The sequence below is a fragment of the Drosophila busckii genome, chromosome 2R (genome assembly GCF_011750605.1).
Source record: "Drosophila busckii strain San Diego stock center, stock number 13000-0081.31 chromosome 2R, ASM1175060v1, whole genome shotgun sequence".
NCBI lineage: Eukaryota > Metazoa > Arthropoda > Insecta > Diptera > Drosophilidae > Drosophila > Drosophila busckii.
Window position 1 is genome coordinate 18,687,322 of NC_046605.1, and position 14,308 is coordinate 18,701,629.

The 14,308-nt window shown below is 39.6% G+C and overlaps 1 protein-coding gene across 1 annotated transcript; it reads left to right on the forward strand.

Moving 5' to 3' along the window:
• Window positions 1–8,757: 8,757 nt before the first annotated feature.
• Window positions 8,758–13,271, forward strand: LOC108594702. Its single transcript, XM_017979843.1, has 3 exons — window positions 8,758–9,039; window positions 9,107–9,201; window positions 10,656–13,271. The coding sequence occupies exons 1-3, from the start codon at window positions 8,758–8,760 to the stop codon at window positions 13,243–13,245; spliced, it is 2,967 nt and encodes a 988-aa protein (XP_017835332.1). The 3' UTR covers window positions 13,246–13,271.
• The last annotated feature ends 1,037 nt before the right edge of the window (window positions 13,272–14,308 follow it).

Genomic DNA, 14,308 nt, shown 5'->3' on the forward strand with positions numbered 1-14,308 from the left:
AGAATTCAATTGCAATTGTAATTTAATGTTTTATTATAGCTGCATAAACTATATAATTAGCCTAACTGTATGTGTGCCATATATTTTGAATTATTTATTTTAGTTTTCATTATTATATGAACAAACATTTGCAAGTTGCAAAATCAAACACGTCGTCATGTTAACTAACGAAATTAATTATTAACGTATTATATATATAAACTGCAAAGTGTGGTCATATTGTATTTATTATATGATTAATTATAATAATATTTACAAAATATTATTTATAAAAAGCAAACACCCCCCCATATATATATATATATATATATATTATACATATAATAATTAGTGCTTAAGCGTCAGAACCCCAAATGTGGCAAATTAATTTTAAAATCAAACCCAAAGTAATTGTAATTGATAAGACGAAAGCAATTGCAGTTCATTTGTAGTGCAAACAAACAAAATGTGTTGAAATTTAAATTATGCATATGAATATAAACATTACTTAATAAAAATGAAGAGCAGCATAAGCCCAATAAAGCAACAACCACCAACAAGTAAAACAAATTTTAAGCGAAAAATACAAAATGAAATGTGGGCGAATCAAAAGACATTTAGACAAATGTCACATACACACACACCAATACACAACAATAAACTGCCCTTGGGCAACAATAGCATTTGCAAGCAAGTTAAATAACAATAATATAACAATGGGCCAGCAGCAATAGGGCCAAACAAATTACTGTTAACTGTAAGCGAGCAAACTGAATACGCAAAAATGAATAAGAAAACTAAAGATTTAAGAGACAAAGACAACAGACGACAACAAAATAGCCAATTTAGCATAAAAACAAAAACCAAAAAAAAACACAAACAAAATGAAAATGAAATAAAATTACAAAAAAAATAAATAAGAATTTATTATTGGGTTCGGTGGCTGCATTTCACTTTAGCATTAAAGTCTTGGCAGCAGTTTGGCAATCAAGTCGCATAACCGCAATGCCTGATTACAAATTCACAGCATCAATGAGCCTGCGTCGAAAGGGAAAGGCACCCACTAGTCGCTGCTGCTGCTGCTGCTGCTGATGTTGCTGCTGTTGCAAACAACAATCTAGTTGGGGCAGTGCAGTGGCTGAGCATTGAGGACGCTTTGGGGCGACTTTGCTATTGTGCGCGAATCCGGTTTAGTCAGTCTCTCGTTCGTTGGCCCAATGCGTTGTCAACTGCTGTGGTCAGGTTTATTACTTGGAAATCAAAAGTACATCGACTCCACAGGATGAATATGGCCATGGCCACGAATTGCGTTTTGGCTGGCGACTGCCCGCTGCTACAGTTTTTGGCCTAAAGAGTTGGCCAGCAACCTGTTTGCTGACAACATCAGCAGCAGCAGCAGCAGCCGCAGCGATAAGCAGTGGGCAGGCAGCCAGCTTGGCACTTGTTGGCGCTAATGACGTCCAAATGGCTCGAGCGAGCGACGCTCGTGCTCAACTTTGCAGCGGGGGCGTTTTGCAGTGGATCAACGACCAATTGGCATTCCTTTGTTTGGAGGGGAATAAACTCGTAAAGGCCGCAAGACGCACACGAGCTACAGCTTGCCACAGAGCGAAAGGTGCAACAAAATATCCGCAATCGCCAATTGGCATTGCTTGCGCGCATTTCTTTTTAATTGTTGCTGCCACCAAAAATTGTTGCAAACCGGCAACCGCCGCAACTCCAGCCACATTCTTCATTTGCTTATGATAGGCGCCTAGCCTCATATTTGTTTTTGAGGAACAAACAGCAATTAACTCTACATCGCACAGTGGGCCTAGCAGGCCTAACTAGGTTGGAGTTTTACTTAAAAAGCGCTAATGGAAAAATTTGTTAGGTTTTTACTGACGTTTTGAAAGCTCTGCAACATTCAGTTGCAGCTTTTGCTTTAGCCAATTATTTCTTTATTCTAAGCAAAAAATCCCTGCAAAGTAGTCTTTGGGTCATAGAAATTTATTTATTTTGTATTGATTTAAATAATTATAAGTAAACTTAGAGAGCGAAAAGCAAGTCTTGATATTTTATTTAAGCTATAAAATGAAATTTATTTTGTATGACCAGTAGAGTTTGCTATTAATAAAGTAAATTTATCTACACGATTTCAACATTTCGAAAATTCGTACTGCAATTTATTTGCTCATAGAAAAAAGGTTTATTGTGATTATTTAACCTATTTAACATTATATTTAATTCTTTTCAAATTTGTCATTCAAAAACGACCTAATAAAATTTACAACATTTCGAAAATTCTGAATACAATTTAATTGCTCATAAAAATTAGGTTTATTGTGATTATGAATTATTAAAAAATTATTTTTATTAAATAACAGACCTTTTTAACATTTATTTTTAACTCTTTTAAAACTCGTCAAGCAAAAAAACGATTAAAGATATAGCCAACCTTGAAAGCTATACATTTTTTTCTTCCGCAACAAATGTTCAATTGCCCACTGTGCATTGGTGCGTGTGTGTGTGCGTGTCCATAAAATTGTGGACTTTATGAGGCGGCGGGTGAGTCAACTCATTGATTTATACACACAAGCATCTCTCTATATATTTCAGTTATGGCGTAGTGAGTTGCATTTGGGGCGTGGCTGTTGCAGCGCCAAGCCAAATGCAGCAGATTACTAACTCAGGTAGCTGTTGCATTTCTTTTAGTGCTGGCTAATATTGATAAAGTTAGCGCAATTAAGTAGTTGGCTTATGGAGAAATTTCCCCAAATTGGCAGCATGGGAAGTGGTTCCAACAAATTACAGTGTATGTGTGTGTGTGTGTGTGGTTAAATTTTTAAGTAATGAGTTATCAATCATATTATATATGCATAATGAGTGTGCATGATGCAGATTGCAGAGAAATCTGCATTGGCTGACTGGCAAAAATATGATTAATTCCATTGAAGTGAATTTTTATTCGTTTTCGTTTATTATCAAACTAATTTGCATATTATAATTGTGCTTTTAGCTACTAATATTTATTTTTATTTTAATGCGATTTGTGGCCTAATGCAACCAAAATTTATTGGCTATATAGGCTAATGGGCTAACACTTAACTTGTGTGCTGTGTTTTTGGTAATTAAAGTCATTAATTTATTTAGTTCATGTTCAGTTGATACATTAAATAACCATAATAATTTTATTGTAGTTTTCAATGTGAACTATATAGAAAAAAACGTTTTAGTTAGACCATTTTAAGCTAACAATTTATATGTAACAATTTTTGAGTTATAGTTTAAGTATAAAATATTGAAAGACTTATAAACAAGTATTCAATTCTAATATATTTTCTTTAGGAATTTTAGCAGAACATAAAGATCAGAGATGTAAGAGATTCAAATCATTTTTGAATTTAATTCATCTTGAATTGAAATTTTTTTGAATGCATTCATATTTTACCAATCTGAATTAAAAATAATTATTTTTTTTTAATTTAATTAGAATGCTTATTTTGAATGTACCTGAATTAATTCAAATTGAATGCATTCTTTGAATTCTAATTCAATTAAATTTTAATTTTAATTCATATTGTATGTAGTTTTTCATTCTTTCAGATTGGTAAAAATTATTTAATTTTAATTCAAGATGAATGAATCAGGCGAATCAATCATTACTGAATACAATCTTTTAAAAACCTGATAAAGATAAGATTTAATTATTACAAATTTAAAAATAAAAATTTAATTTTAATATACATTTAAATTTAATTTTAAATATTTTTTGTAATAATTTTCTTTTACCGACGACTGTCCATAGTTGACATTATATAAATAAATCAAATAATAAATTAAAATAAATAAAGAACTACAATAAAAATACTTGGATTTTCTGCAAGCTTTTCAATTATTTCATTATTCATTTTTTAATTGCATTGTCTAGTTTCTTGCTTTGTTGACTTTTTTATTTGAATATTTATTTAATGCTATGACTTGCTGTATGAAACTAAATATGATATAATTCCCCCCCACCCATCGTATGTAAAGCCCGCTTAAAGTTTTATGCAAGTTCCACACTATTTGAACTTAATTGTTCATGTTTAAACGGAAATCTGAGCAATAAAGAAGAAAGTTGCCAATGCATAAACTTATATCTTAAAATTCCGCACACATTTCATGGCATTTGCCATTAAAGACTTGCGATAGTCTTAAGCACACACTCCTCGGTTTAAATGAGCATTTAAAAAGGGCTCTTGCAATTATTGCTCAACCAATTCATGTTCGACTCATTGAGTTCTCGTTCTTGACAGCACCTTTGCTTCATTATCCGTACTTATAAATTACATGAACATAAACCTGCTGCCTGCGTCGCTGCACGCGTCGCTGCCCACTTCGCTGCTCTTGGGTGACTTTAAGCGCTGACAATTAATTCATTGCTCATCAGTTTCTTTTGCTCATTGGCGCACGCACAAATAATTTTTCATACACTTTTATGAAATTTCACAGTTCAATTAATGCATTTTAATTTTAACTTTATTTTCCAATTTATTTCACACGGTTAAGCGAGCGAGGCGGCAAAATTACCGGACAACGTTGCAATAAAACGTGCAACAAAAAAAAAAAAAGCGAGAAAAAAAAATAAATACATAAAATGAAATAAAATATGAGAAAAATTGTTAACGTAAAATTAAAAATGGTTTTTGATTGATTGTTGCATAAAATTGGCTTTCGGTTGAAGCCAGGCCAATAAGGCGGTCCGTCCGTCCAATTTATTGTACGTAATTACCTTTTGGCTCATTTTGTTTGCCCTGTGCACTTAATTAGCACTGAAACTGGAGCTGGCGACTGGGATTGGGATTGGGACTGGGACTGGAACTGGGACTGGGATTGGCATAACGCTTCGATGCGCTTTTTGGTAAATACAATAAGTAAATACGAGAGAAATCAAATTATATAAATTGCTTTTAATAGATTTTCCGCAATTTTTCCATCGTCGCTGGGCTTTTACGCATTAATAAGCTGTGTGGCTGGCTGGCTGGCTGGCTGGCTCGATTGGCATTCCGGTGAATTTCCTTTGCGCTCGGCTTTTGTCAATTTTATGTTTATGGTTTCAGCAGCAGCGACAAGTTTGGCGATGCGGAAGGAAGTTGATTGCAAGTGCCAGGCCAGGCAGCAACTAAAAGTGGACTTTTGTTACAATTTAGCCAAATGCTGAGACGGCGCAAATTAGCCATCAATGAAGTGTAGTAGTTGTGCTGGAGAGAGGGGAGGGGCAGGGCAATTTATGAGCTACATTTCCTTTGACTTGACTTCGCACAGCTGCAAACAGTTTGGGGCTTGGCTTAGTTACATAATCCGAGCAGTTTTTAATCATAATTGTCTGGCGCAATCACGTAAATCTGTACTCACCTGGCACTCACCTCACACACACACACACACATACACAAAGCTGCAGCGAATCTTTACGCATTTGCGTCGAGTCGAGAGTTGGGAGACGAGGAAATGCCAAAACGAAATGACACCAAGCAGAACGAATGGGTGAAAGCCAAATTTATATTTGTTGCGTGTGTGCATGGGGCATGCAACATTCTACACATAAGCACATTAAGCAGCTGTAGATTATCTAAAGTGCCAAGCAGTGCTTAGTTGCAACTTGGCTGGCATTAAATGATTAAGCAAAAGTTGCTTTCAGTTTTTTATTTTACACAATTTTATTATGCAAACATTGCAATAAATTAAGCGTATGCGCGCCATAAATTAAAAGAAAAAATCAATAAATGCGGAGCTATTTTCAAGCCTTCGCCTCACTCAAATGGCAAAGACATTCATCAATCTAATGGCTGACAATAAGTGCAGCCAAACTGTCGAATGCTGCTCATTAAAATTTAATGAAAATTACTAAACAAACCGTGAAAAGCTGCAATTGCCACAGCGACTGCGGCAAGTGCAACAGCAACAGCAACAAGCAACAGCAAACAACGCTCGCAATCTGTGAACAAATGAAGCAAAAAGCAACAATGTAACAACAATAATCGTAAATACTTTGGCAAGTGTTATTTATGCGATAATCGTTCCACTGCAGACAAATAATGTTCGCAAAGCGGCCCAGATAATGTTACCAGTAGCCAACTCAGAGGGTTCCCCGCGGCCCAGTCTTAGTCCCAGTCTCAGTCCCAGTCTCAGTCCCAGTCAAGGGCTTTCACTTACTAGCATTTGGGCTTAAGCTGCAGCTTGCGAGTTGCAACTGCAACTGCGAGTGCAATTGAGACTGCAACGACGCTTGGCATGTTTTCCACACAATTGCCCAAAGCATTGGCCAGGCCAACGCAAAAACCTGTTGTCAAGTTTTCCCGCATATGCTTTTTTAACTTGTTGTTGTTGTTTTTTATTTCGGCAGGGTCAATGCTGCCGTAGAAAGCCATAAAAATATCAGGCAAGGAAGCTCGCTATGGCTAAAACGAACACAAAATGCACTTGCCAATATTTTTCTGTAATAAAATAAAAATGCGCTTATACTGAATTATGAGCTATAAAAGTTGCAATTGATATTTCAGAATTGCTTAAGTTATATTCATACTATTAAATAGGCTTCGAAATATATTTTCCAATAATAATAAAGTTTATAATTATTTTTGAACATAAAACTCAAACAAAAATTTAATTTATTTGTGATTAGTTTTCTTTGTTGAAGCTTAAGAATAATATAATTGGAGGATTAATTACTTATTTTATATATTTTTTTTGACTGTTCATAGTTGACTTTTTGTAATCAAATAAATCAATAACTACATAAATTTAACAATAGCTGTCATAGACTTATTTTTCTCATCATCTCATCTTTTTTATTAAAGATTTAAGCAAGTAAGCATGTATATAAAATAGTTTTTGAAACATTATAATCACTAATAAATAAGCAAATAAGGAACTCTGCGTAAATATTAAATAAAAATATTTTACGCAGCTTATGCTCACATTTTATTTAACTTACAAATATATGATATGCTTTTCTGTATTTAAACTTATATGTGATATATATTTTCTTTTCGAAGTTGAGAAATATTATTCAAGTTTCTTATGTGAATATTTCCCACTAATACGCTTCGATCAACGTCATAAGCTCTTGCAACAAGTGTATAAAAATATCTTTGCAGCCTCGACATCAGCAAAAGAAAGAGAGAAAGAGAAAAAGAGAGAGTGAGAGGGAGGAGGGAGAGTTATGCGCTTACGCAATCGCTGCCTGGACAAGTTTGGTTTGGTGCTACACTTTAAGGATCGACAGCGACTGTGACTGCGACGACGACAGCGACAGCGACGACAGTTGCTGCGACAGCGACTTCGACTTCGACAGCGAAGCGACGCGACGCGAAGCGACAGCGACGCTTGAATAGAAAACGAAATGCTCGCTCCATTGAGGTTTCACTTTCATTTGCAACGCGCACGCGCAGCTGACAGGGTCGTCGCCAAAAAAATCGTTGAGTGCTCCCACCACCACCACCACCACCACCACCACCACCACCACCAGCACAGTGGCAACTAAATAAATGTGCACACCAAGTGAATGAACGAACACACCTGAGAGACCTCAGTCTGAGCCTGGCCTATTGCTATTAATACCAAACCAATCAACAAGTGCTGACAGCTAAATAGCTGGCGAAAGAAAAAAAGTCACTGGCATTGGCTTTGTTTGTGTTGAAAAGTGTTTAATTGTGCATTTTGCAATCATTATAAATAATTGAGTGTTTTAATTGCGTGGCGCCAAATCAACACGCAACACGCCTGCAACATTTAATGGAAGCAGGTAAATTCTCAAATGAATAAATAAATGCGGCGTGGGAAAAATGCGCTTAGCCGTTTAATCCGACTTTCATTCAAATAGTTGCCTTTGGGCCAAGTTTATTGAACTTGCAATTGCAAGAGCTGTCAGTCCGATTATTGATTTAATCTAAGCAAAGTAATTAGCGGCAATTATGCACAAAAAGCAATCAAGACAAACATCTATGCTGAAAATTATATTTGGAGTAGAAATCGACGCTTTCAAAGCTGCTCTCAAGCAATTTCACAAAATTTCGTTTATCAAAGAAAAAAACAACAAATTGCAAACTCGCTGCACCAGTTGGGCTAAATGGCTGGCTCTGTGGCTAGAGGAGCTACAAGTGAAATATGTTTTGGCATGCATATTTAATGCCTATCAAAATATGCAGCAACAACTAAGTGCAAAACCCGTACGAACCATTTTAAACGCCATCAATTTCAATTTTCCCAAATTAAATGCATGCCTATGTGAGTGTGTGTGTCCATGTGTGTGTAGGCTGAGTCTTTGGGCATTCAGTTAATTAATAATTCATTACGAAAGCAACAGCATCTGCAATTTCAATGACATAAGTCTTCACTCTCAAGTTCAATAACTTGCAATGAAAACGTCGCGATCTTTAGGGAAAACAACTGACACTGGAAAGAGAAAGAAAAACGCTGCAAATGCCAAAATGCCAAAACGAAACGAGCGTAGCCATGGCCACTTAGCAAAAACTCATCATCGAACATTATCGGCCACAAATATCAAACAAAGTCCCGCCAAGTGAGCGTCGCTTTGACTCCCCGAGCTTGCAACTGGCTTGACAGCTTGCCACAAGCGGCAAACAGCAACAACCAACAGACAACAGCCGTTAAATGTTTTTTGTCGTATTTGCTTCTTTTTTGTTTTTTTTTTTGCAACTCTTTTTGTTTGGGCATATGTCTGTTTGGGTTATTCACATTCACGGCGTAACTTAATGCGCTTTTTGGCCATTTCCATTTCCGCACAGCGCCACTGCCATGTGGCCTAAGCAACAACAACAAGCAGTTGCTGCTGCTGCTGCCGCTGTCATTGGCATCTGTCTGCTAGCCACGGCCTCATCAGCATCAGCAACAGCAACAGCTTCAACTACAGCCGAAGGCACCACCAGTCTGCCTTTGCCACTGCAGCCGCCCACATTGCCACAGAATGCGACGACGCCTCTAAGCAACTCAGCTGGACAGGAACTTGATGCTGCCGCTGCCTCTGCTGCTGCAACTGCTGCTGCTGTTGGGCTGAGAGGCAATGTCACCAGCAAACAGGTGAGCTGCAAGTTTTGTCCATGATTTTCACCTGCCCCTGAACGTTGCGTTTTGACAACTTAATAAGCAGGCAGGACCCGACTTGGAGGTCAACGATAGCCAAACACAGGACGAGCAACGGCAACTTGAACTTGCAACAGAATCAACGTCGCCATTTGTGGGGTAAGTTTTAAAGCTTAGAGAGATTAATAGGGAGATAAAATATGGTGAAATTGTAGAAGCTTACCGTAAATAATTTATATACATTTTTAAATAGTTAACTAATGAGCATAAATTAATTGCAAATATTCAATAAGTAATGTAAATAATGCACAATTATTTTGATGAACATTTTTTGCAGTGTTGTCCTTGCTCTATCAATAGTATATGCATAAAGTCAGATATGTATGATACTGATCTGAAGAAAATTCATAATGTAAACTTAAATATTTATTATCAGAGCTCAATCAATTTTTTTCAAGCAAATTTTGGCGATTAAGACAAATATTTAAAATGTGAAAAATAATGTTTTCTAATTAGCTTTTAAGATAAAGTTTTTTGGAATTTTTTTAAACAGACCTCATCTCTTTTAAGCATAAATCGACTACGCTACTTTTTCGCACTGAAACGAATTGAAAGATAATAACTAATAAAGATAACTTTTCTATACAGTATTCTGAAATCTATTGAATTAAATGGTTACAGAGTTTAAAAATGTAATTTTTTTCTGCGAAGAGAACTGCCATAAAAGAAAAATAGTTTTTGAACTTTTGCTATTGTTTGTACAGTCGTACTATAAGCCATCGCTAATAATATTTCATTGCAACATTTCATTAAAGTACATTACAAATCTACAATAAAATTACTCTTTAAAGAATAACGTATAATATAATTATTCAAATACAATATTCAATGCAAACATTCAACCGAGCGCGTAGCTTCAATGTTTCGAATACAACTGAGCGGCAATCAGGAGAGTTTTTTGCTAATTTCACTTCAATGCAGTCTTTTTCTCATGCTCAGTTTCTAGCTGCATAAATCTAGCTAATCTAACGTCTAGAAACTTAGTAGGAGAAAAAAGCTGCATTGAAGTCGCTTAATGCAGTCAGAGCAGAGCAGAGCGCTCTCTCAGCAACAAAGCAGCGACGCTCTCGCTAGCAAACACGTAGGCTGCTGACAAGCTGATGCTCACTCTCTCTCTCTCTGAGGAGCTTGCGCTCTCACCTTTGTTGATCAAGCTTGCAGGCGAAGAGCAGCTGAGCACAAGCAGCTCTCATTCGAGTGTGAGGTCAATGGGGTAGGGCAGCAAGCGAGGCAGGTCGGTTGTCACTGTTAGCGCTTCCAAAATATTAATAATAAATAATTAAATTATGTTTACTTGCAAACAAGTTAGTTAACAGAAGTACTCAATGCGCTCGCTAATAAATGTCCAGTCTTAAGTTATTGAATGTTATTAGAGTCGATTATGAAAATATAATTTTGATGGCATAACGTCTGCTTTAAATTTGACTTGAAAGAAAAAGTGCTTAATTTCAAGTATTAAATTATAAAATATTTATTAATTATTCGGTTATTTGTAAGCATTCAATTTGTCTATAAATTATATTTTAACTTATTGCTGTGCTTATTTTCTATAGCGTGCCTGGCTTTCTACCAACTCCAACTGCGCTGCCCAAGCAAGAGGCGCCACGTAGTGTAGGCAACTTACCCACCAATGGCCATGGCTACATACAATTCGAAATCAACGAGGAGCCGCCCATGGAAGTTGTGCAGCGTCGCAGCAAGCTGACCAAGTCCAAGTCCAAGAAGGATACTGTGAGCGAAGTGCTCTTTAGTCTGTTCCCCAACGGCTTCTCGGATATCTTTCGATACAGCGGCAGCGAGGCGAACACGGAGCCGGCAACAGATGCGCCGGACCCGCAGGCGACGACGGCGCCCCTGGAGACGAGCTCCACGACGGAAGGAGCCACGAAGAAGAATGAAACATTTTACAGCTATCAGGCAACGGTGACCAAGGAGTATCGACGCGAGCTGCGCCCAGGCCACACTCAGATTGTGGTAGAGCAGATAAGCAGCGCCGAGCGTGAGCCCTTCAGGGACGGCAGCAATCACATCACGCAGGATGAGCTGCTGCGCATAAATCGCGCCGCAGTGGCATCCCCAGTGCTGCCCAGTCTGCTGCTGCGCCCCGAGCTGGAGCATGAGGACAATGAGACTCTCGTCGCGGCCGAGAGTGCACCCATTGTCATACTGGGCGAGCACGACTCCGAGCTGGATGAGAGCGAGGCACACAGTATCGAGGACAATCAAATAGCCGAGACGCGCCACATGGGCCAGCAGCTCTACAGACGTTTGCCGGCGCCTGGGCCAGCGCCCGAGGCAATCGAAAGCTATCGCAATCAAAAGGGACCGGCGGAGGAGCAACAGATCAATGTGCATATAGTGCATGATGAGACGCTGGCGCAGGCTCAAGGCTCGGGCAAGGCGCAGCCACAACCACAACAGGTGCTGGATCATTATCAGGCGCACAGCGAGCAGCGCTTCCAGCAGCAGCATCAGTCCAACCAGGAAGCGCCCTCCAGGCAGTTTCTGAAAACCTTCAAGCCGGTGATATCAGCAGGCGCCGATGGACCCATAGCCAAGGGCTCGTTTCACTATGAGGGCAGTCAGACGTCCAATGCTCCAGCCAAGCAGCAGCAGCAGCAGCAGCTGAATACCCAAGCTGTAGCTTCAGCGCCAGCAGCAGCAACTCCCAGTCCATATGCTGGCTATGCTGGCCCCACACCCAATAGTTTGGTCTATGTTACGCTGCACTCACCTAATCCTGTCGAGGCTACACCCGCACCACATCCACAGCTGCCCAGTCCACATGACTATGTCTCTGAAGCCGCCGCTGAGCCTTCCCAGCAGCATGCCCAACACGCAGCCGCACCAGAGGACAGCGCCATTGCCCACTCACTGCCAGAAACCCAATTGCTGGTCAAGCCGAATGGCTACACCTTTGTTGAGGTGCAAAAGTCTGTCAATATACACAACAAGCTCATCACGGAGAAGGATGGACGCCTGGTGGAGCAGCATGAGACCATCTATCAGATGCCTCCTTACCACAATAATCAGTTCAGTCAATCCTACAGTCCCAAGCAGTTTGTAGCTGAGGCGGCGGCGGCGCATGCGCCAGAGCCTGCCAAGAATTATGTTTCACTAGCAGCGCATCCCATCAATGTGCAGCAGCTGGAGTACGACAGCTCGCCGCAAGAGGGCGCCAATGTGCATCTCGAAGTGGAGCACAAGGCGGAGCACGCTGATCATCCCACTCCCAAAGTGGTAGAGAAGCATATTCATGTGCCCTATGCTGTGCCTCAGCCTGTGCCCGTGCCCGTGCATGTGGAGCACTATGTAGATCGTCCTTATCCAGTGGAAACTATAGTGGAACAGCCAGTGCCTTATCCAGTGGAAACTATTGTCGAGAAGATTGTCGAACGCCACGTGCCAGTCGAAGTGGAGCGCATTGTCGAAAAGCCAGTGGAGAAAATTGTGGAAAAGTATGTGGATCGCCCCATGGCCATACCCATCCATGTGCCTGTGGCCATACACATGCCCCTGCCGCCCACTCATGGGCACAGCTTTGGCTACAGCTCGCATCCCAACGCCTTGCCGCCCTGGTCCTCCCAAACCTCCATTGCCCACATACCGCCCAAGGTGCTCCAGAATTATTACACACGCATGTTGAAGAAGCTGCTGCCGCAATTTATGACGCCCGCTGGCAAAGCCGCTGCTCCCGCCAAAGCAGCTGCTAAACCGTCCAAGGTAAAGCCGCCGGTGCAGCCCGTGCGTGGTGAGGCGCCCAAGGTGGCCAGCTTTAGTCTCGCCGACATGCGATTCGATCTGCGTCCGCCGCCGCCGCCTCTAGGCTCGCCTTGGCTGCAGGGCTCGCGCTATATTTACAACACGCTGCCCTCGGATTTGTCTGCCGCCGCCGCCTCCGCGCCCGCCCAAATGGTTAAGTCGTATATTGGACCCGTGCCGGCGACCAGCCCAACCAGCGAGCAAACCGGCAACGAGTTCGATGAATTCCAACGCTGGCGCAATGGACACTCGCTCAAGCGCAGCCCCGACTTTGGTCGCAATCTCCAGCTGGAGTACGGCTTCAAGCCGCCGCTGGTGCCCTCGCTGGAGATCGACGACAAGGGCATGCCCCTCAAGCAGGCCGAGCCGGACACCAAGTAGAGCAACAGAGCAGTGGGAGTTTCAAAAGCGTGCCAAAATAATACAGCTATAATTATAAAGAGTATTTGCTATATATATAATTTATACAAAATATTTAAATCGTGCATTTAATAAAGCTTATTTAATGATTAAAGTCAACACTTTATTTAATATGAATTAATAGTCGACTAATAGAATTAATAGTTGACTATAAAAAGCAATTCAAGTGAAGTATAGCTGCATATTTTAAATTAAATATTTAAAAAAGAAAGCAATTCATTCAGATCAAATATTGACTACATAGATTGGGAGCAAAATCAATAATGTCAACATCATATTAATATTAGCTAATACCATTAATTAAATAGATATTTTAGTGCTCAAATCTGAAGCATTAAATTCTGCGTTCATGTAGTGAATTGTTGACAGATAATAAAGGAAAATAATGGACATACCAATAAGAAACATTAAAAACGAATTAATTCAACAAATATGATAAACAAACTTATTTAATTAATTAATTCAATAATTATACGATCAACACAAATATAAACTAATTTAGTTAAGGAAGGCTCGTTAAATTGGTTAAACGTGAACTTGATTTTACAATTTAGCCTGAATATTTACACGATTTTTAAATCATTGCCTTGCTAAATATCTCGGCTAAATATCTCGGCTAAATATCTCGGCCTATTTTTCGATCGTAGACCAACTTTCGGAAAACACATAACTACGATAACGACTCGGACACGTGCAGCAGTGTCCAAACATTTTTGGCAACTACACCCAGAGAGACTCGCGAATAAAAGGAAATCTATAAACAAATCATAGCTCCGATTTTGAAACATTTGCACAAAGATCTCAAGATGTCCACAGCCTTGGAGGAAATAGACAACCACTTCAGCCGGTACAACGAAAGACTAATACGACACCGAGAGCTCCAGTTAGAGAAACGTCAACCAGAAGACTGAGGAGGCGGAGGCCGCGAGACCTCACTACACGAGCACCAAGATCTCTTAGATTATAATTTATGTCTGTTAGTAGAGATTAGGTGTTAATTGTTAATGTTATTAATTGTTATCTG

Excerpts from the sequence above, each read along its gene's own strand:
- LOC108594702 (XM_017979843.1), top strand. The coding sequence starts at position 8,758 with ATGTGGCCTAAGCAACAACAACAAGCAGTTGCTGCTGCTGCTGCCGCT. Across the intron at positions 9,040-9,106 it reads GCAATGTCACCAGCAAACAG|CAGGCAGGACCCGACTTGGA; the intron begins GTGAGCTGCAAG and ends CAACTTAATAAG. Across the intron at positions 9,202-10,655 it reads TCAACGTCGCCATTTGTGGG|CGTGCCTGGCTTTCTACCAA; the intron begins GTAAGTTTTAAA and ends TATTTTCTATAG.